Source organism: Rhipicephalus microplus, chromosome 1 (assembly GCF_043290135.1).
Source record: "Rhipicephalus microplus isolate Deutch F79 chromosome 1, USDA_Rmic, whole genome shotgun sequence".
In the NCBI taxonomy this organism is placed as follows: Eukaryota; Metazoa; Arthropoda; class Arachnida; order Ixodida; family Ixodidae; genus Rhipicephalus; species Rhipicephalus microplus.
This window is the reverse complement of record NC_134700.1, coordinates 205,711,645-205,739,327: the sequence shown is the minus strand read 5'-3', so window position 1 is coordinate 205,739,327 and position 27,683 is coordinate 205,711,645. Positions and strand designations below refer to the sequence as shown.

General features: G+C 45.2%; 2 protein-coding genes across 12 annotated transcripts; both read left to right on the top strand.

Annotated features, from left to right (window-relative positions):
• Positions 1-5,159: 5,159 nt before the first annotated feature.
• LOC119160184 (uncharacterized) lies at positions 5,160-11,500 on the top strand. Of its 8 annotated transcripts, none has more exons than XM_075890692.1 (14): positions 5,164-5,380; positions 8,024-8,086; positions 9,113-9,142; positions 9,228-9,260; positions 9,345-9,377; positions 9,445-9,477; positions 10,062-10,094; positions 10,162-10,194; positions 10,275-10,304; positions 10,472-10,516; positions 10,621-10,650; positions 10,745-10,771; positions 10,868-10,950; positions 11,197-11,500. In XM_075890692.1, exons 2-13 carry the CDS (start codon positions 8,041-8,043, stop codon positions 10,948-10,950), a joined length of 456 nt encoding a protein of 151 aa, XP_075746807.1. In that variant the 5' UTR covers positions 5,164-5,380; positions 8,024-8,040; the 3' UTR covers positions 11,197-11,500. The 8 variants fall into 8 exon arrangements, with proteins under 8 accessions (XP_075746829.1, XP_075746825.1, XP_075746807.1 ...); XM_075890689.1 differs by having other exon boundaries at positions 5,168-5,380; positions 10,865-10,950; XM_075890685.1 differs by having other exon boundaries at positions 5,169-5,380; positions 10,618-10,650.
• Positions 11,501-17,088: 5,588 nt separating this feature from the next.
• On the top strand, positions 17,089-23,541 carry LOC119160185 (uncharacterized). Of its 4 annotated transcripts, none has more exons than XM_037412882.2 (11): positions 17,089-17,310; positions 17,950-18,009; positions 20,704-20,766; positions 22,091-22,123; positions 22,209-22,241; positions 22,313-22,345; positions 22,430-22,459; positions 22,628-22,654; positions 22,761-22,790; positions 22,868-22,977; positions 23,232-23,541. In XM_037412882.2, exons 1-11 carry the CDS (start codon positions 17,103-17,105, stop codon positions 23,250-23,252), a joined length of 648 nt encoding a protein of 215 aa, XP_037268779.2. In that variant the 5' UTR covers positions 17,089-17,102; the 3' UTR covers positions 23,253-23,541. The 4 variants fall into 4 exon arrangements, with proteins under 4 accessions (XP_037268779.2, XP_075728313.1, XP_075728324.1 ...); XM_075872209.1 differs by having other exon boundaries at positions 17,100-17,310; positions 17,950-18,017; XM_075872203.1 differs by having other exon boundaries at positions 17,102-17,310; positions 17,950-18,013.
• Positions 23,542-27,683: the final 4,142 nt, after the last annotated feature.

Sequence of the window (27,683 nt, the reverse complement as noted above, 5' to 3'; positions counted from 1 at the left end):
CATCAGTTGCTTATAGGAACGCTATAGAATGGGAAAAATCAATTTTCTTATGGTAATGATAATTCCACAATACCTAGTGAACCTGGTAAGGGATAACGCGTCTGAAGGTGGCCTCGCCGCTTTACACTCTTCGGACTTGCTGACTATGACTTTAAATTTTGACAGCCTCTGCTAACACCTACGTAACTCTTTCTTGGTAAGAATTCTCTACGTTCACTTTTGAAGGACACAGTCATTGAATGTGCAGTTTTTCTTGTGCTTCTACCTACAATCGGCTAGAATCAACGACGCAGGCATTAATGTTGACAATTCTTCATCGCATTTAGAATTTCATCCTAATGCAACCTTTAAAATGTTTGGCCAAAAGCCCTTTCTTCAGCGGCTGGAAATCTGCATTGGTTCCTGTGTCTCCGCGATGTATTTTTAGCCGAAGTAGATAGGGACTTGAATAATTTTAAAAGGGGGTAGATTTTAGAAGTTTTGAGGTACGTCGATGATTTTTTAGTTCTTTTATGTGAGCAGGGAGACCTTATCCCCCGACTCTATTTCGAACGTTTTCAACAGACTAGCTGGAACGAGACCTTTCTTGCACTGTTGAATTACCGCGAAAAGCTTGTCGGAAATTTCTAGACTTTAACCTCACGTGGAACGATGACCATTTTGGCTGTTTCTATAATCCTCGTGTTAAGAAGGAGCGGTTGCCATACGATTCTGCCCACTCAAAAATTGTAAAGAGGGGCGTTGCCTCTCTTTGCTTGGAGGCGGCGATCAAGAGGCTGTGCCCACACAGCATGGAACGTAGCTTCCTAAATCGGGTGAACAGATTAGAGGCTGCTAGCTTCCCTCGATCGGCCATTAAAGCCGTTGCTCAATCACTTTTGCAGAAGTTTAATAGTAGAACACTGCAAGCGATGGCTGCCACCCAGGTCGCAAGTATTAGGCTACAGGTTGCGCCTTATATCCATAAGCTTTCGCACAATTTCAAGAAAGTTGTGGTACATAGGCGCGGTGTACCGATGGTGTTTTGGGCACACGATAAAATCGGGAAACTGTACCAACGTATTTGCGATAGCGAAAAGTGCGGCTGCGAGAAGAAACATGAGAGGCCCCATGTAAAATGTTCCACCGTAGTTCGTGTACACGATACCATTATCGTGCGCCAAACCGAAGGATGTATTAATGACCGGTTTGGGGAACACTTTCAAAAATTAACTAAACGAGAGCACTAATATGCGCACCTGGTGGTGGATGTCATTTTGTGCGGTTGTGAGGCACGATTTTCTGAGACAAGGATTCTAGGCAGAATTGCAAGAAAAACTGCACGTGAAGTTTTGGAGGCCTTTTTCATAGAAAAAAATAAGGATTACTGTGTAAGCACCCCTTCGCTATCTTTCTTCCCAAGTGAATCCCAGTTTATCGGTTCTAGGCTGGGACGATCAACTGTATGTGTTGATAGTACATGCTGTTGGCCTTCTATGATGTTAATGTGCGCGTCTGCCCCAGGCATACATTCAAGCCTTAGTGCTACGAATAAATCAGTTGGAAGTGAGTGCTGTGCGTATTTGATGCCTCAGGTGTGTATGTGCGTGAATGTGTCGTGTGTTTGCGATCAAATTAACTTTTTTGAAATGTTCTACTAAGTAGCCCGTCAACAAGTTCCTTAGTGTACCAAAATCAGAAACTTTAATTGAACCAATGAGGCCAGAGTGCGCAGCAAGACGTTGAAATTCATGACGTCACGCTGGCGTTGAAGTACTGAAGATTGATATATCTGTGGGGTTTGACGTCCCAAAACCACCATATAATTATAAGAGACGCCGTAGTGGAAGGCTCCGGAAATTTCGACCACTTGGTGTTCTTTAATGCGTAAACCTAAACTGAAGTACATTGTTCAACTCTCATGTCTATAACGATGGAGCGTCGCGCGCGGAACAGCACGAGCGACATCTGCCGCCGCAAATACGCCACATTTGAGCATGCGTGGTGCCACTGATGTGCCTGCTTTGCAGTTCCACCCTTACTTATCTGCGAGGCCGCGATGAATGCTTTGACCATCGAAGCGCTGTCAACGTTATGGAACCAAAAGAAAAGAAGAAAAAAGAAACCACCAATTACCTGGATAGGCGCCCAATCACAGCCTTACTATATCATATCACAGCGAGAACGATTCACTTCGTTTATTAAAGACGCAAAAATTTTGGTCTGTTTGTCTGTCTGTACATTTGTCTGCTTGTCTGCCTTAACGATACCCTAAACGGCCCCAAAGTAGCCAAACGATACCCTAAACGGCCGATCCCATCCGCAGCGCCCACAAATATTGCTCAAGATTCAGCGTTCATACTGCGATTCTCAATTAAAAAGCAATTATTGCACATGTCTGAGGCACCATAACAGCACGTCAATATTAGGTATGTGTGTCTTTTAATAGAAAAGTCATACATAAGTAATTTTAAGGACCGTAGCGTTTATCACGTTGCGCTGACCATGCAACGCTTGCACGAAAAGGTAAGTGTTTCCAACGCTTTGCTGAGACGACACGGTGGTGGCACCTACGCGTCACCTTGCGTTCTACCCCTTATCGCCTCCGAGGTGGGCGCGCAGGGCGCGTGCGCTTTGTTTTCCAAGATAACTGCCAGATAGCGCTCATGTCTCGCGTGTGACGTGACTTGATGCGCTCGTTGGCCTTTTCTGCAATCTCGAGGCACTCTAAAGCAGCACCTCCAGAATACCATTCACCAATTTTTTTTTGCGCAGAACAGAAAAAAAATGTTTTGTTCTCTCTCTCCAGACGCAAGACTATCGTCTTTAGAGGACATTTGAAGTGTAATATGCAGAAACGCGGTCAAATTTTTCTTCTTGGTTTTTCTTTCATTGTAGTGCGCAGACGTTTATACTATGTACAACCTACCGGCCCCTACTCATGGTCTTTCCGCGCATGCGCGAGCACTGACCGTTTTGCCAGGCATTTGTGTCCACGTGGTGAGAGTCCTTTACTTGATACCTGCGTCTGCGCGAATCCCACTTCACTGAATTTCTACTCTTGCCCATGTATGTCCCCTTGGTAATAATAAAAATAGGTTGATCCAAGAACTTGTCTGTCTACACTCATAGCGTGCCACCGACTGATAAATCAGCAGCCAGACGTGGAGTGGTTTCCAGAGAGGTCGACTAGTGAACACTATATATGCGCTCCTTTCTGATCATTCTTTCGCTTTTTGTTGTTCTATGATTACAGCTTCCTTAACGCCCACGACAGTTCTTCAACGCCTGCAGAAATAAGTTCACTTGGCCACTTCCCATTCAACAACTTGGTCCCCGAAGACACCACGCATTGAGCCGCCTGCCTTGTCTGCTAGGACCCACATGCTCGCTTTCAGTGCTAGGTCCCGTTGTTACGACGACAGCCTTGGACTCCTCACCAGACGTGAAAATTGATCGTCGGCGCCTTCATAATGAACATGAGCGACGCAAGAGATCATTATTATCTTCACGTGATAATATTGCCACGGCGTCATAGATATGAAATGTTGTGACGTCATCACTCCGCTACTATGACGTCAATGGCGTGACGTCCCATGATGCCGTCAGCACACTATATCGTCGGTTTGTCGAACGCGCAATCGTACCTCAGGCAGTGTAAACCCACGTAAGGAGCAGAAAGCGGGAGGCGGGGGAGTAATAATAAATTACGAAAAAAAGACGATTAGCATTTGAATAGCATTCGAATAGAATTTGTTAAGCTAATCCGACGAAACAGACGTCATACGTAGCGCAGTTACAATATTACAATCATTGCCGACATTTGACGACATTTGCAGTGTACCATGCAGATACAGGGCCAATTTTTTATTGCTTGATTTTTGTTTGTTTGTTTTTTTCGCTAAATCAATCAGAGTGCTTTCGACGGCCAAAGCGGTTGTTGCATCCGCGGTGATGAACAGGGATCAGTATTGCGAGGCAGGCGCATCACTGGCGCTGCGCATGCTCAGATATGGGGTATTTGCGACTGCAGATGTCGCCCGCACAGTTCCGCGCGCAACGCTCCGTCGTTATAGACATGAGAGTTGAGCACTGTACATGAGCCTCAAGCATTTTCTCCTCCCTAAAAAATGCGGCCGTCGTGGCCGGGATCCGATCCCGCGACCTGCAGGTCAGCAGTCTAGGCCTGTGTAAACCCCTTGGCGGATCATTTGTTGTTATGAAAACAATTTATATACGCAAACAAGAATCTGAATTAGTCATGTCTAGATTGTCCTGCCACTTGCTCCCTTCACTGAGGTATAACGGGCTGGTTGCAAACTCGCATCCCTTGAATCCGTACGTCAGTGTGAGAATCATTCGGAATAGCTCTATGTCATGCGTGCCCGTCTACCGTCCTGGTAATTGCATTCAAATTTATGACTAATCTGCACACCATGCGAGAATTTACGCGCTTGATGTCAGCACATGCTAAAATAAACACCTTAAGCATGACACTTTTTATTTTTTATTTTTATTTTAAATACCCTCAAGGCAATTGCATTGAAGAGGGGAGTGGGTAAATACATTACAACAAGTCAGGAAACTGCAGTACAAACAGCAGAACAGAAGTAGCTATATCCTCTACAAAACAAGTTATACGGTTCAGAAAGGTCGCAATGTTCCTGTTGCGACGAGAAAAATGCGGCTGAGGTTAGCATCGGTGACAATTTTTTGGCATTCATTTAAAAAAAAATACATACATTGGACAAGTGAATTTCACAGATATCAATGCAACGTTATACAGAATCAAATGGCCTAAAATTTAATATTAGACACAGCGGTACGAAACACATCTGGGTTGCAAATTGTAGCAATGTTAGAAGGAAGGTAGTTCCAGTCGCTTGCCCCGCCGCGGTGGTCTAGTGGCTAAGGTACTCGGCTGCTGACCCGCAGGTCGCGGGTTCAAATCCCGGCTGCGGCGGCTGCATTTCCGATGGAGGCGGAAATGTCGAGGCCCGTGTGCTCAGATTTGGGTGCACGTTAAAGAACCCCAGGTGGTCAAAATTTCCGGAGCCCTCCACTACGGCGTCTCTCATAATCATATGGTGGTTTTGGGACGTTAAACCCCACAAATCAATCAGTCGCTAGAGCTCTGATGGAGTACTTAACGCTGCTTCCCTTAAAAAAGAATAAAACGATGAAAAACATATCGACGCGAAACCGCCCTCTTAGATTATTCCTAAATCTTCGCTATATGTCAGTCACGATCATGATGATAACGTATTGCCACGCGTGCAAATTCTCGATTGACGTCAGCTACATAACTGCGTCTACGGTAGCGCCTCTTCTGCAGAAAAGTTGGTATACTGTCACGAATAGCGTCCAGCGATCTCACGTACCGAGCAAACCAGGCAACTAGGTAAGTCGGTTCGTCTTACTTTTATACTACGGGCGGGCACTTTATGGCTGCCCTATGGGCTACCCTTACGTAGACGACGCGTCGCGACCCGCCGAAGTGGCATTTGCATGAGGAGATAGAGAATATACTGCGAAATGCCAAAGACCAAAGAAAATACCTGTTCTGGAAAGGCAAGGATGGACACCGCGTCATTTGTTTCTTAGAGCAGGAAGCCTGCATATCTTCGGCGGGATCTAAGCTTCCAGGCTTTTTCAGCTCGGCTTTCTAGCTTTTTAGCGTAGGATTTCCAATGCAAAGATTTTCAGGCCAGGCCGCCGCCTTGAAGTTCAGGGTTCAAGCCTGCAGGCTTTTTAGTCGGATTGCTGAGAATAAAACTGATGCCGGAAGTTCTATTGCAGGGACGTAAACCTTAACGCGCCCCATACAATTCTATGTTGCTGATCTCGCAGTTGCATTGGTGGGCGTATAGCCATGGGAGATGTGCAGTAACCCTGATGTGCTTAGGACTATAATGCGAGGTCCTCCGGTCATTAATGTATTCGCGCGATATTTCCCCTGCAGCGTGCACTGTACTGTTAACTCGTTCATTTAACTGCATCGTATGTCAGTTCAGTTGTCTGATGCGTGGGCGCTAACTTTCTGCTTATTCGTACAATCCACGTAATACCCTTAACTAAGGCACCCCTCATGTTTTGCCGCAAAGGAACATGAAGACTCGTAATAATTGCGTTGGGTTTTACATCTCAAGTCAACGGTTTGTTATGGGTGAAGCCATTGTGCAGACCTTCCGAAAGTTTGTCCGTATGTTCTTTAACGTCAACGTCCAGTCCGTTTCACATTAAGGGGAAATGCCGTAGCGCGCGGGATTGTGATGCGGCCAGCGCGACAGTCGAGTGGCGGTGGCAGCAGCTCAAGCACGCGTAGACTCTTGAGAGGCGTATATATAGTGTACTATGGAATAGTTGAACCGCGTTGTCGGCTATAGGCATGCAGCGCGCGCTGGCCGCGTTGTCGGGCAGCGGACGAATTTCGTTACTGTGGGAACTGGGCCGATATCACTCATCGCGTCACTGTATACGCCTTACTGTCATCCAAAATGAGGGCCGTCATCGCTGCCGCTGGGGAACTGTCGAGGTATTAAGTGGGAAGCTTCACGCGTGCATTTCGGTGCCGGTGAGCGCGTTCTGCCTCATGTAATCAAATGCTGTCGCAAAGAAGCTTGTTCAGGTGAACATTTTAACCTACGGCATTCTTGAACTCGTTCTCGTTCGTTTTATTGTGTTGGACCCACATGGCTACGCGGCAGTCACTGTAGTGTTTCGTTTTATTTTGTTTTTTTTTTAGCGGGAAATAAATGCCACGCTCTGTACGTGCTGATTATGGCCTTCCCCGTCACAGCGTACTGCGATGCACACACGATGAAGAAATATACGTGAACGCATGCAGTGTGCCATGGCGTTTCGAAAGAGCCAACTACAAATACTGTTTCTATGGAGCCCCATTATAGCAATGAAGGCTGATAGGTTGACATCGCACAACGTTTAGTACAGATATCGGCCTACTTTCTGCAGCAACGGTGAAATCGGTGGGCTGCCCGACAACGTGGCCAGTGCGCACCGCTGTTGCACACGATGCGCTTCAACACCACGCTCCTCAAATGCGTGCGCGGGCTGCTGCTGCTGGCTCGCGACTGCAGCCCTAGAGATGCGACGCGCTCCGAGATTTCCCTCAAGTGTGAATCACCGTATACCTCTAAAAATGAAATCAACGTATGCTGGGTGAGACGAGGAAGCCGCCCTTCTGCTTTCGCAAATTCATTCTTGCAGCAGTTCCTTCATAAACATAGAGCACCGATTCCATCCTGACCAAAGCACCCGTCTGTAGTGCATGACCGTTCTTCCTCTGTCGTGCGTTACACCCACACTATCCAGTAGCATTTCAGATTACTTACGTTCGCGTGTTTTTTTGCACTTAACATAATATATGCAGTGGCCCATCTGTCGATTTATCAGACAAATCGGTTGTTCACAGCAAAAATAGTTGTGGGACCATTGTGTGAGTGTATATAACGAAAATGAACTGCAAAATACCATTTCATTGCAATATCGGCCCTGGAAGTCACAGGCCCCCACCCGCTGTTTGCAAACATAATGGGGAGTTTTAGAATACCGTGTGCAAGCGCTGCGGGCGTAGCGGGCCCCATATGATTTTCATAGCGTATGCCCTGCTGCAATCCGCAACGCACGATCGCAGCGACATCATAGCCTCGAAACCAGCGCTTGCTGGCCGCCATTACCGCACGCAATTTCGGATTTTTCGCGTGCGGTCCGCGAACGCTGACTCGCGTTACGACGCATGCGCAGTGGCAGCGACCGCACCGCAAGGGCTCGTGGTGCGCTATTCTAAAACTCCCTATTTTCAGAATGGCGTGCTTGACGTCCGATGCAGCACGGAGCCGAGTCTTCGTCTTATCCGATTGTTTCAGCCGCTGCAAATCGTTCAATTTCAATGTCGAGCTGAAGAATTCTGCAATGACATTCAGTATACGGCGATGTTCACATCTAACACCCGTAGCGTTAGCGTATCGCTGCCGCAAAGTGCGCACCGGTCTTCCTTTTAAACGTGCAACCTCTTCTTTCACAGGTTTTGTGTCAAGAACCATGTGCGCAACAATTCTCTGGCTCCTGGTCGCCATTCTGTCAATCGGTGCGTTTTTCATGCATTCTCATTCTGCTAAATACCACGGGTGCTGATGCGTATGCGGTGCGGACATTTGTTGATTGTTGAACGCTGTCACAATGTGGAACTACTGTTCTAGGTAGGTCTGTAGCCAGGAATTCTTTTAGGGAGAGGCACTTCTTGAAGGCCCTGAAAAGCACCTATTTTTATTGTTTGTCACTGGTAACACTCCCGCCTCCCATCCGAATGGTGGGGAGCGCGTGGGCTCCTCACTACCGCCCTGGCTACATACGGGCCTGGGTTTAGGGACTGTTTCACGAGCACGGTGCTACAAGTGAACCAGATAGCTGCCAAATCACATGGAATCCAGCCCCCCCCCCCCCCCCCCCCGGACGGTTAGGGATAATCCGACAAGAGATGGATGGGTGCCCTTGCTCAGCATGAAGCAGATGTCAAGATGGCGGAGGAAGAGCCACTAAAAATCAAAAAAGTGCAAGTGCGCAGTCGCTTTTGAAATGAAATGCTTTTTGAACATTTGCGTATTCACTGTTTCGAAAGTGATGCATGAAACGGTGAAAATGGTTGTAGGCGATGGTGTGGGGCGCTTGCTCTATCATTTGCGTTTATTGCGAATATATCGAAGAATAGGACATGGGGGCCCTTGCTCGGGGTTTCACGATAGTGTTTCCCGTGCCCCATGGCGCTGCAGAACAGCGCGATGGCCAGGCCGTCACATTCTTTTTTAGTCACTGTACAGTCACTAACGAAGCCATGCGGAACACCATATGCTTCTTAGACTGTGTGTATCTAGAAAAGTCATGTTAGTGTTTACTGTGCCTGATTGTAATAACCTTGATAGTACGAAAAGTGACGCTCCTTAACGCCGCAGTTGTTCAAGGCCACGTGCTAAGTCTCCGTTACAGCGCATTTGTATTGCACTGAAACTTTTTTCCATATCGTACGGCGTGCCAGTGGCTGGTTGTGATAACGTTCTTTTACCAACTACAAAGGGCCTATACAATTTGTCTCACGCTCCCACATTTTTTTTTTCAGGCTCATGCTTTCTCAAAAATGACATCAATGGTAGGTATCCTGAAGACGGAAACCTGCAGATTGAGATTACAACCTAGAAAACGGAGTGCAATACTGGATGATTTTTTTTTTCCAGAATATGAATACGAGATTCCTATTCCCGTAGAGGGTACGAACTACAATTCAATAGTTTTCGCGAATGTAAATACTATGTTTAGTCCTGTCAACTAATTCTACACCCCTTTTTTCCCAGGGATATCAGCGCAAGACATCTTCCATCAGAACGGTTAATATTTTAAATATATCAGACCTAAGTTTTAAATACTAAACCCCGATATCCTCACCCTTTTCAGAAGCTGAACCGGAACAAACAAATGATGTGGATGGTACGTACCGCTTTCTTTAACTTAGTACTCGCAAGAGCTGCTTGTGTCAACACATAGCTGGCACCTCCATGAGAAGCATGCAGGCGTAGATCCTAAACTTTCAGCTCGCATCCACCCTGGGGGATTGGCCGAGAATCGGGTACGTGATCAGTTGTAGCTAGTCGAAGAAGACGACGAAGTTTACGAATCTACACCATCAAATACGTTAAAAAATGAAGGTATTGCTTTGTTTTTTGTTATTGAAGGTATTGCTTTGTTTAAAAAAAGAACTGATTTCTTTCGTTTTTCAGTAGATATATACATTAGATCAACCGCCATATTTTTCAATGTAGCCTTCCTATTTTATAACCTTCACTATTCTAAAACTTAATCACTAAATTTTTGGTCAATCCCCCACAGTGAGTGCGCGCCACAGTTAACAAGTCAACGAGATCCACGCGCTGTTCTCCTGTGTGGCATTGTCTAGCCTGTTTGACATGTGCGGTCTTCCGTTTAAGTCAATTACTCGTCTTTTCTTACAAGGCCTCGTGTCTTCAAGCTACGCCGAAGACAAGAAAATTAATTCGTCATCTTTTCTTTCTCAGGTATATCAGCACAAGACACCTACAATCATAACGGTGAATATCTTTCCATACATATCAGACTTCCGTTTACAGTAATCAACCACATCCTCACCTTTTGCAGGAGGTGTACCTGAAAAAATTAAGGATGTGTGCGGTATGTACCTCTTTCCTTAACACAGTGCTCATAAAAGCTGCTCGTCGAAAATCTTAAATCTCGTTACCTTTTCTATTCAGAACCATCGTTTGAACGAAGAACGGAGGAAGGTATACGCGCATCATTTCTCATTTCTTCTAAACGTCACGTTCGTACGTGCTCCTTAAAATAAAATCGATACTTGTTTCACCGGAATGGCCAACGAATGATTCGAAGGGAGGTTCCGAATATTTTTCGCCTGACCAGTCAATAACACTAATACTTTTCCGTTTTTCAGCACACGATTACGACGATTGTGATTCTTACTTCGGTGATGAGTCCAGTGCGTATGACCTCCATTAAATAATTGCCAAAGATAACAAACGCAAGTGCTACTTATCGCCTCCTCTGGACATGCACCGCGCTTTCTTTTTTTTTTTTCAGCAGCCAATACTTGCAGTGCTCTAGGCGAATGTGGTATGGGTTTGATATATCGCGCTTAGATATACAGCAATTTTACTCGCCCTGTCACTGATTCCATTCTCTCAATCCTTCCTATTTTATTCTACAGAACCACAGCGGCAACACTTCAAGCAAGGTAGGGAATGCATCACTTATACTTTCCTCAAGATGACCTTCTGCAAGAGGCTTCTTACAAAAGCTAAAAGCTAGAATTGTTTTTTTTTCACAGCAGCTTCACCTAAAGAAGATCCCTATGGCAACCCATACGAGTACGACCTCGATGAGGAAGCCACTATTGCTTCGCCTTCCCCTTAGGTGAATCTCCCTTACACTATGCGCTCATTATGCAACTTACGTTTTCTCTTTGTTTCGAGTGGGGAATACAAGCTACTTTCAAGATTCTATATCAACGCTGATTGCACTTTCTTTTCGAGGTTAAATATCCGTCACCATACATGTAAACCTTCTAAATTAGTCTGTGCTTCGCCAATGAACGAATGACAATGGTTGGTGTTGCATCTTACTGTGGCTAATGGCTTGTATTTTCTGCCTTCTGCTCAGAACAAATGATCGCATATGCACTGGGGTGGCCCTCAAGCTGCGTCGTATCAAGATTAGATATCGTCCTTGGCAATTGGAAAGTTCGCCGTGACCTGACGTGAAAGTTCGACACAAGCCTAGGGCGCTGTCTTGACGTCATTCGTAGTGGGCTTGTCATTTCTTGCGCCATCATCATTGCCCCTGCCGCACGAATTTCTTAAGCCATGAAGCGGCCGCGGTATCTGGACGGCTTCATGTTTTTACTTTCTTGAATTATCCCTTTCGATACCTTTTTAAGTGGAAAAGAATAAATGATCTTAGACGAGTTGCGTGTCTGTATTATGTGGAAGCCGATTTAGTGCATGGCGTGTTACGTTACGCACAGTCAGACAGCAAGGAAGCCGTTCCTGTGTTCATACTCGGGGGCAGTCCACTTCACAGTGAAGGCTGTTAGATCACAACACGCAATTTCGGTGTTCTAGTTGTTTTCTGACGTCAATAACTACTATAGCGCACAATAAAACAAGAGAACGAAATATCACCAGGGCCCAGTGGGATGTAAACCCTGTTCCGCTGCGCAGCAGTCGAGCTTTCTATCCCAAGCAGCGCCAGTCCTAGAGCCTCTATCGCACGAAAGACCTTGTGCAGGAATCGTGCCGAGGAAGGAATCGCGTCAACAGATGTGATGAGTGTGGTAGGTGAGTAAACAAATGCACGTTGCGTGTTTCCGCATCCGAAGTGAAGTGCACCAAAAGAGTAAACTTTGCTTGGTTGGCGTCCAGTCTCAGTTTCGCCCACGGCGCACGAAGTCGACCCACACTGTCTCAGAGCTGGATTGGACGGGAATCTGTAGAACTTGCACTAATGGCTCCTGTTTCACTGGAACAAGACTTCATGGGCCAAAATATTGGCGCCATGAGGACTAATTCGAAATAAAGCGCTTCCTTTGTCCTCTGATAAGCGTGTATCTTGTATTCGCATGCCCGTATACGCTATTCTAGACCGCTAGCTCACTTCTCAAGTCTGCTGAATGTCAGTCACCGCTGAATTGAGAATGCGGCGTGGAAGCTACCAGAACCAGACTGCTGCGTGAAGTCACCAGAACTTCTTTTCATTAAAATGAAGAAACAGGGGTTGGTGCCATTATGGTGGCACCAGGTACTCGTTTTCTTTTAGTACACAACATATGCTGTAAGATCAACACTAACGGCACAAAATGCGAGGCTGTACAACAGACGATGCGAAAGTACGAAATAGCCAAACTTCACAAGTCAGTTCACATACAGTTAATAGCTTCATATGTTCCACACACAAGGCCAGTACATCTCGCATTACGGTTCATATTTGCCTAATAGATATATATGTACAATTTCCACATACAAGGTCAATTCACACTGAGACAGATGGTTACACATGTGACACAAACTATCTAAATGTTCCATATTTTCTGTACTCTGACTCTGTATTGTACTCTGACGTAAAGTTAGTGTCAATGTCGATAGGTGTGCCGCAACATTTTCTGAGCGTCACACTTGCTGAGAGCCATCTCTATGCAAGAGATTTGTGTGGCAGTGTGAACGAGACTTCGAAAAAAGGTGTCAGTACCCCTTTAAGAAAGTGAAGGTGAGGCCACATACACAATTCAAGTGCTATGGTTGTCACTAGCGCATCTGTTTTGATTCCCCGTTGCCGTCCTAGACCTTCAATGCTATTTAGCGTTCATACATGGCTTCCGAGATAATTTACGAAAACCTCTCGAGTCGAAATCTCGGAGACCATGATGAAGGTTGGCGTGCTGATCTACAGATGGCGCTTGTCGTTTCTGCCACATTGTAATTAAAAATAGGGCACTGTTGAACTACAATAGGTATGACGGTGTGAGAGGAATTTGAAAAGGTGCCATGGTGCTGGGATTGACGTTGGGTGATGCGGTCTTGTGCATGAAATCCGAGGTTCAAGCAAGATTGGAAATTAAACAACATGGCATATATAGGTAGACTTGCTTTGGTAGCACACGGGAATACCTCAAATCTGGGGGTACAGGGTGGCATAGGATGGACATCGTTCGAGTGCAGGGAAGCTAGCAGCAAGATAGAATCCAAGGAGCTATTGAGAAAAATGGGAGAGGAGCGTTGAGCTAAGAAAGTTTTCAGCTACTTGTTCATAAAGAATGTCTAAATCTAAACGAAGAAAGCGAACTCGAATACTGTCAAGCAAGTATTTAGAGAACAGCAGAATACCAAGCCAAAAGAAAACATCGGTTAAGAATAAGGTGAAGGAAACAGAGAGGGACACGTGGAAGATTGAAATGCTTACGAAATCACGAAAAATGCTACCGAACTTTCAAGCAGGAAATTGCAAAAGAAAACATCTACGATGATCCTCGGGGTAGTTTTTGCTGTCCGAGGCCAGAACGGGAATATTGTGGACCAAAGACGTAAGAAGGCACAGACACGTTATGTTACAATTTTTTAAAGTATGAGTTATGTGATTCTTAAAGAGAAAAGGGAGCCCCGTAACTGTCTGCATCAGAGTGCAACCCCTCAACAGTAGCTCACGAGGGATAGGGGTTAGGTGGGATTAAAAGAATAGGAATAAAGGTAGAGAGGGGGAGAAAGGAGAGAGCGAGGCGCAGGGACAATGAAAGACAGAAAACGACGGAAGTAAAGAGGAGATAGGAAAGTTGGTCACGGTCGCAGGAGTCCGAGGATGGGGCACCACTCAGCGAGAGCTCTTGTCGGCGGCAGGAAATGGCGTAAGGCGAGCCAGTCGGCCAGAGCTGCGCTGTCGTCGGCGATCGCGGGGGCACAACCGGTCGGCACGAAATCCAGAGAGCGATTCCTAGAGTATTATTACCCTTTGAAGTCTACGAACAGCACATACTCTCGACAACAGCAACCTACTTGTCTTCGTCGCGCCGTCTAGCTGTCTCCCACTCGCCACAGTTTCGAAGCAAAAGAACTTTTAAACTAAATATTTATACATAACTACGAATAAAGCTTATAAAAATCTCTGAATGAAGATAACAGACATATTTTTCATTTTCGGTGAATTTATCAAATTTACAAATTGTTTTAGAAAAGCTGGCCCCTGAAGTGTGCGAAGTGTTTCTTGACGGGAAGGGTATCAGAATCTTGGAATAACGCCAACATCGTTTTAATCCATAAGAATCAAGAAGTGAAGGACTTGAAAAGTTACAAGCTGATTAGCTTACTATCCGTTCTCTACAAACTATTTAGAAAAATAATACCTAATATAAATAAGCTGCCAATCAACCCGGTTTTATGGTTTCTGCTACCACGTTATACCTGCGAACATTTTAGTCTCATCGGCCCACCTAAGATTCTGACTCCACCTCACCCGCTTGCCTTCTACGAAAATCCAGTCACTTACCCATAATGACCATCTGTTATCCTGCCTACGCGCTACGTGCCCGGCCTATGACCATTTGTTCTTCTTGATTTCAACTATACCATCCTTAACCCTGCTTTGTTCCCTGACGCACTCTGCTCTCTTCTTGTGTCTTAAGGTTACACCTATCCTTTTTCTTTCCATCGCTCGTTGCGTCATCCTCAATTTAAGCTGAATCCTCTGTGTAAGCTTCCATGTTTCCGCTCCATAAGCAAATACCAGCAAGATGCAGATTGATCTGATTTGCTATATGGGGTTTAACGTCCCAAAACTACCATACGATTATGAGAGACGCCGTAGAGGAGGGCTCCGGAAATTTTGACCGCCTGGTGTTCTTTAACGTGCACCCAAATCTGAGCACACGGGCCTACAACATTTCCGCCTCCATCGGAAATGCAGCCGCCGCAGCCGGGATTTGATCCCGCGACTTGCGGGTCAGCAGCCAAGTACCTTACCCACTAGACCACCGCGGCGGGTCAAGATGCAGCTGTTATATACCTTCCTCTTGAGGCATAGTGGCACTGTACCAGTCATTATTTGAGAGTGCTCGCCAAATGTGCTCCATCCCATTTTCATTCTTCTAGTTACTTTAAACTCGTGGTTCGGCTCCGCCATTACTACCTGTCCTAAGTTGACGTACTCTTTACAGCTTCAAGTACACTGCTACCTATTTCGAAGCGCCATTCGCTTACTAAGTTCCTGTGCATCACTTTCGTTCTTGCAGATTAATTTTAAGACGTACTTTTCTGCTCTCCTTGTCTAACTCCGTAATCACGAGTTGCAATTCGTCCTCTGAGTTACTCAGTAATGCAATATCACCGTCGAAGCGCAGATTATTAAGGTACCCTCTATTAACTGGTATTTCTAACTCTTCCCATTCTTGGCCCCTGAAAACCTTCTGTGAGAACGCGGCAAATAGCTTCAATTGGGGAGACCTGATCTCCTTGTCTTACACCCTTCTTTATTGGTATTCCGTCACTTTCATTATGGAGCATCCCGGTGGCAGTTGATCCTGATTCCACAGTGTCTGCATGACTGCTGATATATCTACTAAATAAAATGCCTTCTCGTAATCTATCAAGGATATGCATAGTGGTGGGGTGTATTCTGAGCATTTCTCTTTCACCTGATTGATAGTATGAATGTGCTGGATTGTCGAGTAGCCTGTAAGAAATTCTACTTGATCCTTGAGGTAATTGAATTATAATGTTGTCTTGACCCTGTTAGCATTTACCTTTAACGTGTTCTTTTATATGTGCTGAATATAAGTACAGGGCCCACTTGCATTTCGCGTATACAAGTAAATGCAGCTGCAGCAGCAGGTATTTGATCTAGCGACCTTCGTGTCACCATTTGAGCACCATACATAACCACTAAACCACCGTTTCGCGTATAAAATAAAATGTAAAACTGTGTGTGTCGTCATATGTATGAAAATTCATATGTCATTATGAATACAGAACAGTGCACGTTGGATCTCGGTTAGTTAGGCCTGTATTTTAATTACGCACGCATGGCCGTATTTCTTGGATACAACCCTCAGCCTTCGACATTTCTACAGAAGTCCGCGGATGCGACGCTACCCTTTTGTGCAGATTATGGTTGGGTGTAGCATTTACGCACGCGCGCTCATTTCGCATATGGATGGCCCACACCACAACATGTGACCACTGTGGCGGTGTTGAAACGATTCAACGTAATCTGTGCCCACAGTACTGTTAGAAGAGACGGGCGCTTCGGAATACGTTGGATAAACTAGACGACCGAACTCCTTCGGAAGAACGAATCCTGCGCCATGGACCGGACCTGACGTCTCAAAAAAAAAAAAAAAGGTTGGGCAAGCGCTTCCTGAGTTCAAACAGCCTCTCCGAACGACTTTGATCTTAGCGTCCTGTGTGTGTATTTTTTGTTTCTTTATTTTTATTTATATTTTCTTGTTCTGCTGTACAACGCCTATTTATTCAACCCTACGCAGGGTAGAAAACCAGTTTCCTTTACGAGGTTAACCTCCCAGCCCAATCTTTTCATCTATTTCTCTCTGTTGCCTCCTCTCGTTCGTTTCACGGTTTATTGAAGGGTGAAGTTTCATTGGTTTCATCTCTACAGTTCACACGTCAGAGTGGGAGCGATACGAGACAGCTTTCCAGCACACACACACACACACACACACACACACACACACACACACACACACACACACACACACACACACACACACACGCACGCACGCACACACACACCCACGCACACACCCACGCACACACGCACGCACACACACACACTCACACACACACACACACACACACACACACACACACACACATATATATATATATATATATATATATATATATATATATATATATATATATATACATATATATATATATATTCTGGTAGCTTCATTCAATTTATTACTAAGGCTGCATGGCATGCGGAATTTCCGGCGTTTATTATCAGCATCTACCGGGACGGCTTATTGGTGATCACTGCATCACAAAAAACGCAATGAATCAATGAAAATGTCGGCACGAAACCACTTTTATCGATCATTGCTAAAGCTCAGCTATAGCATAGTCACGAGCATGATTCCAACAAGATGTGTATTGTCACGTGTGCATATTCTCGTTCGATGTAGACTATATAAGCACGTCTACGTTAACCGCCCACCGTCACGCGTAGCGTCAAGTGATCTCAGACACCGAGCTGACCAGGCGACTACAGGTAAGTCGATCTGTCTTGCTTATTATGGGTAGGGACTTAACGCATAGCAATTTATTCACGCTGGATTTGCTTGAGAAGATCGATAAAGGACACTGAGAAACGCTACTGACCAAGTGATGCGCGTTTTAGAAAGCAAGGCCTAAGGTGTTGTTTGCTGCTTCGAGCCTGAGGTCTGTCTCTCTTTGTTCCGAAATAGTTAAGCTTTCAGGCCAGGGTTTTTTCTTTCTTTTTTGATCGCGCTGTTCGGGCGAGACTTTTTCATGCCGGCCTATAACTTTGAAGTGAAGCTTTCAGGTCAGTCTTTCAACTTTGAAGCTGACGTCTCGCTGCAGCCTTTTTCGGCTGCTGACCCAGAATATACGTTACGCGGTGACCGAAGTTCTCCGGTTGTGTACACCTTCACTTTACCTATAGAGTTTTCTATAGCTAATATGTGGGTTGCGTTGGTTCGCTGGGCGTTTTTCATGGGCGCGAAATACTAAAAAAACCCTGGTGCGTTTATAACGGATTCTAAACGGATTCTGGAGTGGTCGATATTACATATAATACTTTCGAATGCGGCGTGTATCATAGTGTTAGTTAATTCATGCGTTTAGCCGAATACTTCATGCAATGTATACTCGCTGTTGCCTCTTGCAGGTGCGCTGACTTCGTTCTTCTTAAGCCCTGGTCAAGCCGCGAAGCCTCTTGAACAGAAACGTGCGTAAGTAAGGTCCAAAGCACAGCAGCACGAGTTCTCAGTAGAGACGTGGTCACACCGCATGTCCTTCCTGTTCTCATGTTTCTGTGTGCTATCGTTCATAACGTACGCAGTACCCAATCGATGTTACCGACGACGTCCACTGGCTTTCATCACTATCTGCTGCACAGCGGTTTTCACATCTCGTACATGCGAAAAAAAAAGAGGTCCTTCGCACGTACCTCCTTGTCTCGTTCTTGTCTTGTTTGTAATTAGATTCGGCGCTCTTCCTTTCTTTTAAGTGTGAATACACTTTATAAGCGACCCCAAACCGTCCACCGCCGTCGGCGGCGTCCGCAGTCTTCTCTCTATCTTTAAAAGAAAGAGGACTTGGCGGGCCGCAGCGCGATGCTCTACCGAATAAGCCACGGACGCGACGCTGATAGTCCCCCTCCCCCTTCGCTCGCTCCTCCGCTCTCCTCGCTCGCTGCAGCTGCGCGCTCACCCCTCTCTCTCGCGCGCTCGCCTTCTTTCTCAGTCTCCCGTGGAGAGCGGGTCGTGCGATGGATGTCCCGGAGGCAACGCTAGCATCAACAACGAATGCAGTACAACCGAATGCCAGCACTGTACCCGTCGCTGGAGGTGATGGTACCGCGGTGGTTTCGCCGACGTTGGAAGACAAGGCGGTGCTGCGAAGGGCTCGTGAGACCGAATGTAAGCGGGCGAAGCGTGCAGCGGATGCCGAACTGCGTGCTCGCGAGGCCGAGTGCAAGCGGGCGAAGTGTGCAGCGGATGCCGAACTGCGCGCTCGCGAGGCCGAGGACAAGTGGGCGAAGCGTGCAGAGGATGCCGAACTTCGCGCTCGCGAGGCCGAGGACAAGTGGGCGAAGCGTGCAGCGGATGGTGAACTGCGCGCTCGCGAGGCCGAGATGAGGCGTCAGCATCGAGCCGCGAACGCGGCCCAAGAAGCGGAACGACAACGCAAGCGTCAGGCGGAGAAGGGCGATGAAGGCCGGCGTCAAGACGCCGCTCGCAGTCGTCAACGGCGAGTGGACGTTCGCGAAGCCGTTCGAGCCAGTGAACGTGCCGCGCGGGAGAGGGTGCGAGCCCTGGACTTTGCTCGTCCAGGGCTCGCATGCTATAAGGGGGAGTAAAGTTAAAATCCGTTGGCATTCGCCAGTGAGTTAACGTAAACTCCCCCGTGTGATCAAATTGCGATTCCCAGGAACCATTACACCATAAAGGCACCATAGTGTGATTAATAAATTATAATAGTGCGAATGAATAAATATCCCTCATAGCATCACCCCGTGCATTCGCACTTAACCATGTTCACCCGCGGGGAAATGCTTGGGAGTTTTTTGTAACACGGTTGTAAAATCAGTGGGGTCATGCGAACCGAGCTACGCAGCTTTGTTGTTCGATGCCATTGCCCTATATACAAATGCACGCGATTGAATTCATTTTGCGGCAACACCCAACATACCCAACTCATTTTGTATGTTACTCTATACAGTCACTCAAGAATATGATAGTCGCATGGAACATATCTTTGGGCGCCTGTTGAGCGTAATCATACAAATTTCTGGGCTTCCGTACTGGCAGGCACACGGCTCTCAAAGGACGTGCGCTATTGGTTACGACTATTTATGTCGCCAGGAATACATGTCCTTCTGGCTTAGCTTCTGGCATCACAGTGCAAAGCTCGATGACGCAGTGGTGATGACGGTGATGTCGCATTAGGCCAGTCTTCACCTGGCATACATAGCTAGCAATTGTTTCACTTGAGCATTTCGTAAGCGTGTGGGTGTGCCACCACGTGTCCACCATTGCCGTGCCTCGCAGGAAGGCATTCAAGTCGTTTCGCGCACCACTTGACGATTCGAGTTCTATTACGCATCCCGGTGGCTTCATAATATGGTACGTACTGCAAAGACTACCCGTGTCCTTAGCCTTGGGTTCACATTGAAGAACCCCAGGTTGTAAAACTGATAATTTCGCACCACTTTAGCGTGCCTTATCTTTATATCGTGATTGCGGTGACTACAACACATTATTTCATTCTTTCAATTCGTCAGAATGCGGAACAATGCAGTTTTACGCGTACTAGAAGGTGCTGCATCATTTTTTGTCCACCCGTATTAAATTTTTTATAGTGTAGTTATTCATTGTCAGGCCATATCTCTATAATCACTTTACCTAACCGCGAGTGCGGTTTTTCTGCCACCTGTCTACCTCTGTCTTTCGTTCCTTGTATATTTACGCACTCAAAATACCAGTATTTTCTACTGCGCTTCGTTGACCTTTAGTCAGTAGGCAGCGGATCTGAAACGGCTACATGGTGTCCGTGCTATTCTTTCGAAATTCAAAGCTGTTTTATTAACATAAGAAGGGGGGAATGGGGGGGTCTAATGGTGACGGTTGTGTACTATCTGTTACTCCCATGTTTTCAGAGTTCACAAATATTCACAGCGGTGGGTCCATTTACCGCAGAGTTCAAACATCACTGCTACTCGAAGGCTTGCGTAGCTTTCTGTGTTCGATAAACCCTAGCTAGTGTCTGAGCATAACTTTTACTTTGAAGTGATCAAGCGCTCCACCTGTATGGTGCTTCTTTATTTTTTCCGCTTTTAACACACCTGTCCTATCACTGCCCCTTAGTGTGCACAACGGTGACGATCTACAATTTCTACATGCATCAACTTAACTCGCAGGTTTCACACCAAGGAACATGCGCACAGCAGCTTTCTGGCTTCTGGTTGCCATTCTGGGCATCGGTGAGTGCTTCGGTTTTCACTCTTAGCGCCAAACACAAGTGCGGATGTTTGGAATACGCAAACTTTATCGCTTAAGTGTTGCCAGACTATCACCACGTTCCTTTCCTCAAGTTTTGTTTCCGCCTCGTTACACTGCGTTCAGCGCATACCACGCCTTCGATGTTCGAGAAGCTGCGAGGCCGTAGTAGATCGTTTTGTTAAGCTTACGCCCACTTCGTGAACATAACAGATTATTCTGGAACCTACGTCGCCGCTAGCGACAATGCTAGAATATTCGATGGCAAGGGTATAAATGTCGACACGCATCGCCGCTCGTCAGTTGATCGACGGCCGACTCCCTGCTCGCCTCTATCAGTCTTCGTGCTGTACTTTGACTCTCCTTTCACGTGGCCACAATCTCGGTCCGAATAAACAGTTTATTATTCGACCTGCAGCCTGCTTCCTTCGTCCACGTCATGACCCCGTGACACTATTGTGATAGGGCCAAGGGTTGTAAGTGAGCCAGATTGGTGTTTCCAGCGCAGGCTGGTGTCGCAGACAGAACGCCATGACCCTGCGAGCTACTTTTCCAAGACACTGTATACCATTCAAGAGGGCTTGTTGCTGAGCTAGTTCTTTACCCCTTATGTAACACTCCCCCTGTGGGGTCTTTAAGGAAATAAAGTGAAAGTGAAATAAAGTGAAAAAAGCTTGCATGGCGCACAGAAGCCGACGTGTGAACTAACCTACGAGAGACACATGCCCTATTTTGTTGACGTCTCTATTCAGAAAAGACATGTTGGTGTGAAGCTCGTATATTTCTTTTGCACTTTTATCGCTTTTCTATTAGGCTGACTTCTTTTCCACGGCAATTTATTCCTATACTGTATGGTATCACTCACCACTTTCCAGTGTTAGTTTTGTACTCTGTCAGTTGGCATTATACTTTATCGGTCATGTTTCCATACCAATATGTGCATCAGTCCAAGTGTCTTCCAGCCAGTGGGTATATTCAAGTGTGCTCAACTATATTTCCTAGGCCATATAATCGCACATGATGGAATTTCGTCAAAATATGTCGTTTCATGTGCCCGGAAAAACGAAACCGCTTACCTTGTGCTCTCGCACCCTGAACGTCATGTATACTCAGATAAGCACTTGATACTCCCGCAATGTCATTTCAAAGTTCTTAGTTGCATAGTTTCTGAGTCGTTGCATTTCAAGCCTTCATTATTCCGTACATGTAAACCATGCAGTGGCTGATTATTATAAGTTTTTTTCCCTTCTTCCACTTACAAAGACTCCAACTCGCCTGTCTCACCCTCCTACTGTTTTATTGTTTCAGGATCTTGGGCCGTAGACTACCTCGACACATCAGGTAGGCAGTCTAAAAAATTTTTCCGATTCTAGCGGCTCAAAATAATCGTTTCATTGCACTCCGAATATATATTTTTTATTTCCAGATGAATCGGCGCAACCTATATACCATCGCAACGGTGAATATCATCCATCATATCGGCCTTCAGTTTCCTTTGATATACTCTGACATATCCTCCCTTGTTTTCAGGAGATGCATTGGAAAAGATGCATGATGACGACGGTATGCATTGCTTTTCTGCAAAAAAACTCCTTTTCTCATAATTCCTAAATCAAGCCACGTTTCCTTTCTTCTTTTCTTCCTCAGACCTATCGTTTGAAGGCAGCGCTGAGAAAGGTATGGATTTACTTCATAGCCTATTTGCGTAAGGCTCCTAAGATCATTAAAGTAAGACAACTTTTTGCTTCATTTGCGCCGCCAGCGGGCACACACGAGGAGGTTATGTACAATATTCCCAATGTCTTACCGAAACCGCTGAAACACTCATCATCTTCTTTTTTTCAGAGTACCTCCCTTATTATCATGGTGACGGTGCGTATAATTGCTCCTAAGATATACTTTTCTGAATTCAAGTCTTCCGGACTCTATTATAAATCCTGCGCTCGAAATCCCTTCTTTTTTTCTTATTATTTCACAGGCCCGCATTCGATCAATCTCCACAAGCGAGGTAAAGCTTGCATTTTTCAGCGTTCCTCAATATACACTTACGCAGGCTGTTTATTAAAAAGTTTATTTTTCTTCCAGAAGCTCATTGCCGAGAAGATGTTGATGTAACGTATCCACAAGAACTGATTGACGAAGCAGAAAGGCATGAATACATTATCGATGTATATACTGCTTCTCCTAGCCCCCCCGTAAGTCGTCACGATATGCCCATTATGCATCATCGCTTTCTCTCACACTGAACTCATTGTCAATGAGTATTAATGTGAATTTCTTAAAAGTTCCACATTAATTTTCCCAAAATATAAAATCACCGTCGGTATTAACGTAGGCATTATACAATAAAGAGTTCAATAGTTTTTTCTTCCCAACCAACTCCGGTACGTTGGTCGGTTTTGAACCTTACTGTATTTAACGGCACGTATTTTCTGTCTTTTCGGCATAGATGTCTTTTTCATCACTGTGACGCTCAAATTGTGTTGTATCAGCATTTTGGATGTGATCGTCGACTACGCTATCAGCTGACTCGACAGAATGGATGCAAGCTCAGGGCCCTATAGTAACTGAATTCGCACATGCCTCACCCGCTGACCACTTCTTCCTTCGGAGTGAATTGCCCCTGCCACGCATAGAGCGTTTTAACTTTGGCATGTGACTGTTTCCGGTGCCTGGAAGTTTGTTTTCTATATTTGTTGCGTGACTTTATCGCTTTCGACGCTTTCCAGACCGAAAGAATAAACAATCTCGTACACGAAGTGCGTGTCCTTCATGTACATAGTACCTTCGGCTCATGGCATTCACTACACATGATAACGTAGTAAGAAACCCCTATCTTGTTCTTACACTTAGCCACGCATTTGCTACCTTCTTGTAGACTGTGTTCAATTTCTCATTTTACTTTTTAATTCTTCCTCCAACCTTGCATAAGGTACGCGTGTGCTATTAACTTCACTGTACTTCTCACGTTTACTATGTTTTCTGCCTGCGTTAGGTCTGACCGGTCCGCCTTTGCTTGCTGACATCACATGACAAAGCTCCTAAAACTTCACTCTTAGCAGAATTGTCATTGCGCTACAAATTTGCAGTGCCCTAGCATCATGTTCGAACTAGGAATCTGACGAGGGTCTCCGCTACAGCCGTTATTACGGAGGCTTAGATATGGAACATTCAAAATGAAATGATCCCTCGTAAACAATCTGTGCTTTGCGCATTTGCCGTGTTGTAAATGCCTAAGGGCAGGCTTACGAAAAAAAAAACATATCAAGGGTTTTTACGAGAACGCCAGTCACTCTAATTAACCAATATTGCTCAGCTGCCAGCTTGTATTGATACCGCGAGCTATGTGACGCTGACAGGCAAAGGAAGCGTTCCACAATCGCCGTAGTGTCTACTGGCGTTGCTTAATGACGCTCCCGCGTTTAAGTAATGTGCATGGGAATGACAGCCGCCGTAGCTCAGTGGCAGAGCATCGGACGCGTTAACCGAAGGCCGTAGTTACGGTCCCTGCCCATGGCAAGTTACTTTAACGTGATAGCGTTCGAGAACTCGTGTCGCGGAAATTCCGCCATCGGCGTCGGCACCGTTGGTTGTGAGCGAAAAACCGTCCGTGAGCGGAAATTCAAGAAAAAAGCAAAATAAAATAAGGAATAAAACGTTTGGACCCATTGAGGATTGAACCCGGGCCGTTTGCGTGGCAAGCAGTTGTCCTACCACAAAACTACAATTTTTTTCTTTATTTCCGGTTAAACTTCTCACACAGGGTGCTAAGATGAAGATAATACAAAACACAACGAACAATGCAAAAAATGAAAATAACTAAGGCCGTCTAGCATTACTATAACACATCGCGTCCTAGAATTCCTCCATGTTCATTAGGGCTTCTGTGCTCCCTAACCATAAAGGTACACATTCGTCCGTTCTTATTACCTCGAGAAACCTTGAGATACTTTCTTTAAAATACTCTCTTGCTGGTCTCCTGTCCGGGTCACAGTGAAATACAGCCATTCTAGCCTGATCCCATGAGGGTCCCATGAGGGTCCTGATCCCATGAGGGTCTAACGGGAACTCTTTTTTTTAATTGTTCTTTGTAATACGTCCCAAAAGTAAACTCCTTTCCAACAGTGCAGGAAAACATGGTCAATAGTTTGCGGTTTCTTAAACATTAGACAGTGAGATCCTCAAAGCATATAAAACCCACAATCTTCTAGGAAGGTTCTTAGAGGAAGTGTTCTGGTGTGTAAGGTAAAAAAGAACGTTTTTGCACTTGGAGCTGCCGGCATTTTTTTTTCAAACTCGTGTAAGTACATTCTCTGCCTTGCGTGCTGTATATAGCGGTCTGTGCAGTGGGATGGGGAGCACAGTATCATATAAATTTTGTAGTTTATTTTTCAACAGACCACAGGTAGTAAGTCGAAAAACGAATGCACTAAAAACGCACGCTGGCCACAACTTTCTTCATGTATCCTTGTACAGCCCCGGTGGTAACATGAGAGCTCACAACGAACTCGGGCAACAGTCTACTTAGTCTTGTTTGACATACTGCTAGTAGGAAAGGATCTCTTGTCTCACGGAAAACAAAAAAAAAAAACCTATTTACTAACTGTTTGATAAACAGATGACCTAGCCCAAGGCCTCCACACTTGACCCGTCTAAACAAATTAGTGTGACGGCACCTTTCCCAGTTAGACCCCAACACAAATATTGCAAACACCCGATGTAATTTTTGCACATTGACCCGGGAACAGTACAGAACTTGCATCACATACCATAGCTAAGACAAAAAAAAAAACAGTTGCATGCAGTAGCCCTAGCAAAAATGAACATATAGGTTGCATTCCACCTATTCGCTTTCTCTTTATTTCTTTTGTTTGCTGTGTCCAATATTCATCAGAACTTTTGTATGACTCGAGCAGAACTCCGAGGTATTTAACTGACCTGTTCGTTCATTTAATGGCAGCGAAAAATTCTGGGGTTGAAGGCCAATATTCACGCCAAAATCCGAGGCATTTACTCCAGTATATGTGGCTTCCTGTAACTTCGGCGAAATATGTAGAAACGCTGATTGATTCTTCAATACCTTCATAGGAAGTGCTACAAATCGCAACATAATCAGCGTATGCGAATAGTTTGAGAACCATAGTCAGCAGATTATTTATTCCACACTGTTGGTAAATGTGCAGTCTTTATGATTTGTTGAATATCAAACGCTGTCGATATCGCGCGACCTATGTGTGGGTGTTTTGTCTCAGTGTGAGTCAATTGGCATGCCTTTCAAACACTCTTAATAGTTGTCACGAACTATAATCTGGCATTTGTGCTACTCGCAAGCTTTGGCTACATAAAGGGATAAAATCGAAAACCATTTTTATTATACACTGCACATCTAATTGCAAGATTGCACAACACTCACGGTTTCGAACACAGTTTACACACAGAGCTTACATCTAAAGCCACTTTATACAGAAATGTTTCTTCTGTTTATTCCCATAAAAGACACACCACTTTAACTTGCTTGCATACTGAAATTGCCTTTTAAGTAGCACAAGTTTTCCTGCATATTAAAATGGTCTTGTTTACAGTCATTAAAGTAAGTGGAACTTTGTTTTTTTGTTTTTAAATGTCGCATGTCATCAGCCTCTGTATGGTAACTATTGCAAAGTTAATGTGTACCAGTGCTATCTCATACGTCTTTTTCATGTCTTCCCTAGATACCTCTCTACTTTCGGCATAACATGGGAGCATCAAAAACACCCCACACTTTTCCTTCTACAAATACTTCTACACTTTCGAACTCCTTGTCCCAAGATTTTAAGTCACCTGGCTTCAATATTTTTAGTAAGCCAGTATTCTGTGTTGTAAAAGAATCTCATCTCATGGCAATACTGTCCTTGTAGTTTTGACAGCATGAGTAATTCAAGTGCTTTCTCTCTATCTATCCTCTCGTAGACTGTATAGAAGCACATATGATGGGCGAGGGGTGATGTCACAGTACGTTTCCAACCAAGTGTGTGCTGCAAACCCTAGATGGCTCTTGGGAAACCGCGCATTTCCATATGGCCGAATAAGTTACACAGAGTTAGTTCTCGCAGTGAAAACCAGGGATGCAATAATTGATGGTAATTAACATATATTTTCCTTACGGCTGCATTTTTTACTCATGACCTGCGCAAATAAACACTTTGATTCACACAAAAAACAGCGAGAAATTCTTTTATGCAATCACACATGACACCCACACACAAACGAGAAGAAAATTATAGGCAAAAACCATGCTGCTGAAATCACACTCTCGATAGTCGTAGAGAGCTCATCACGGTGTCTTTCGTGTGGGCGTCCATCTCAAGTCGCGTTAATTTGCATCCAGCAGTCGAACGGAGAGGTTACATGGGACAAAGTCCCGTGACTGATCTGACCATACGCAACCGTACCGTACGTGACTAGAGAATCACTAATCGTGGTTAGACTGAATTCATTATATTTGTTGTCAATATTAACGTCGACACGTTTAAGCACTGGCTCTGTTTGCTCATTTTCGTTTTCAGTTTTCTTTTTTTTTTTTTGACCACGTGCTTGCGTCATCTATTGGCACACAATGTATAATCGCGTCTGAAAACGATGGCAGCGCAATATTGCTATCATAAAATTAAATTCTTTGCACGCATACACTTTATTATCTTATGAGGGGCGAAGCTCCTTATAACAGCACCCGTTCGTCCCTCGTAGCCGTTGTAGTGTGTAACAAGTATGACATTTTGATTGATATGTGGGGTTTAACGTCCCAAAACCACGATACGATTATGAAAGACGCCGTAGTAGAGGGCTCCGGAAATTTAGACCACATAAGGTTCTTTAACGTGCACCCAAATTTGAGCACACGGGCCTACAACATTTCCGTCTC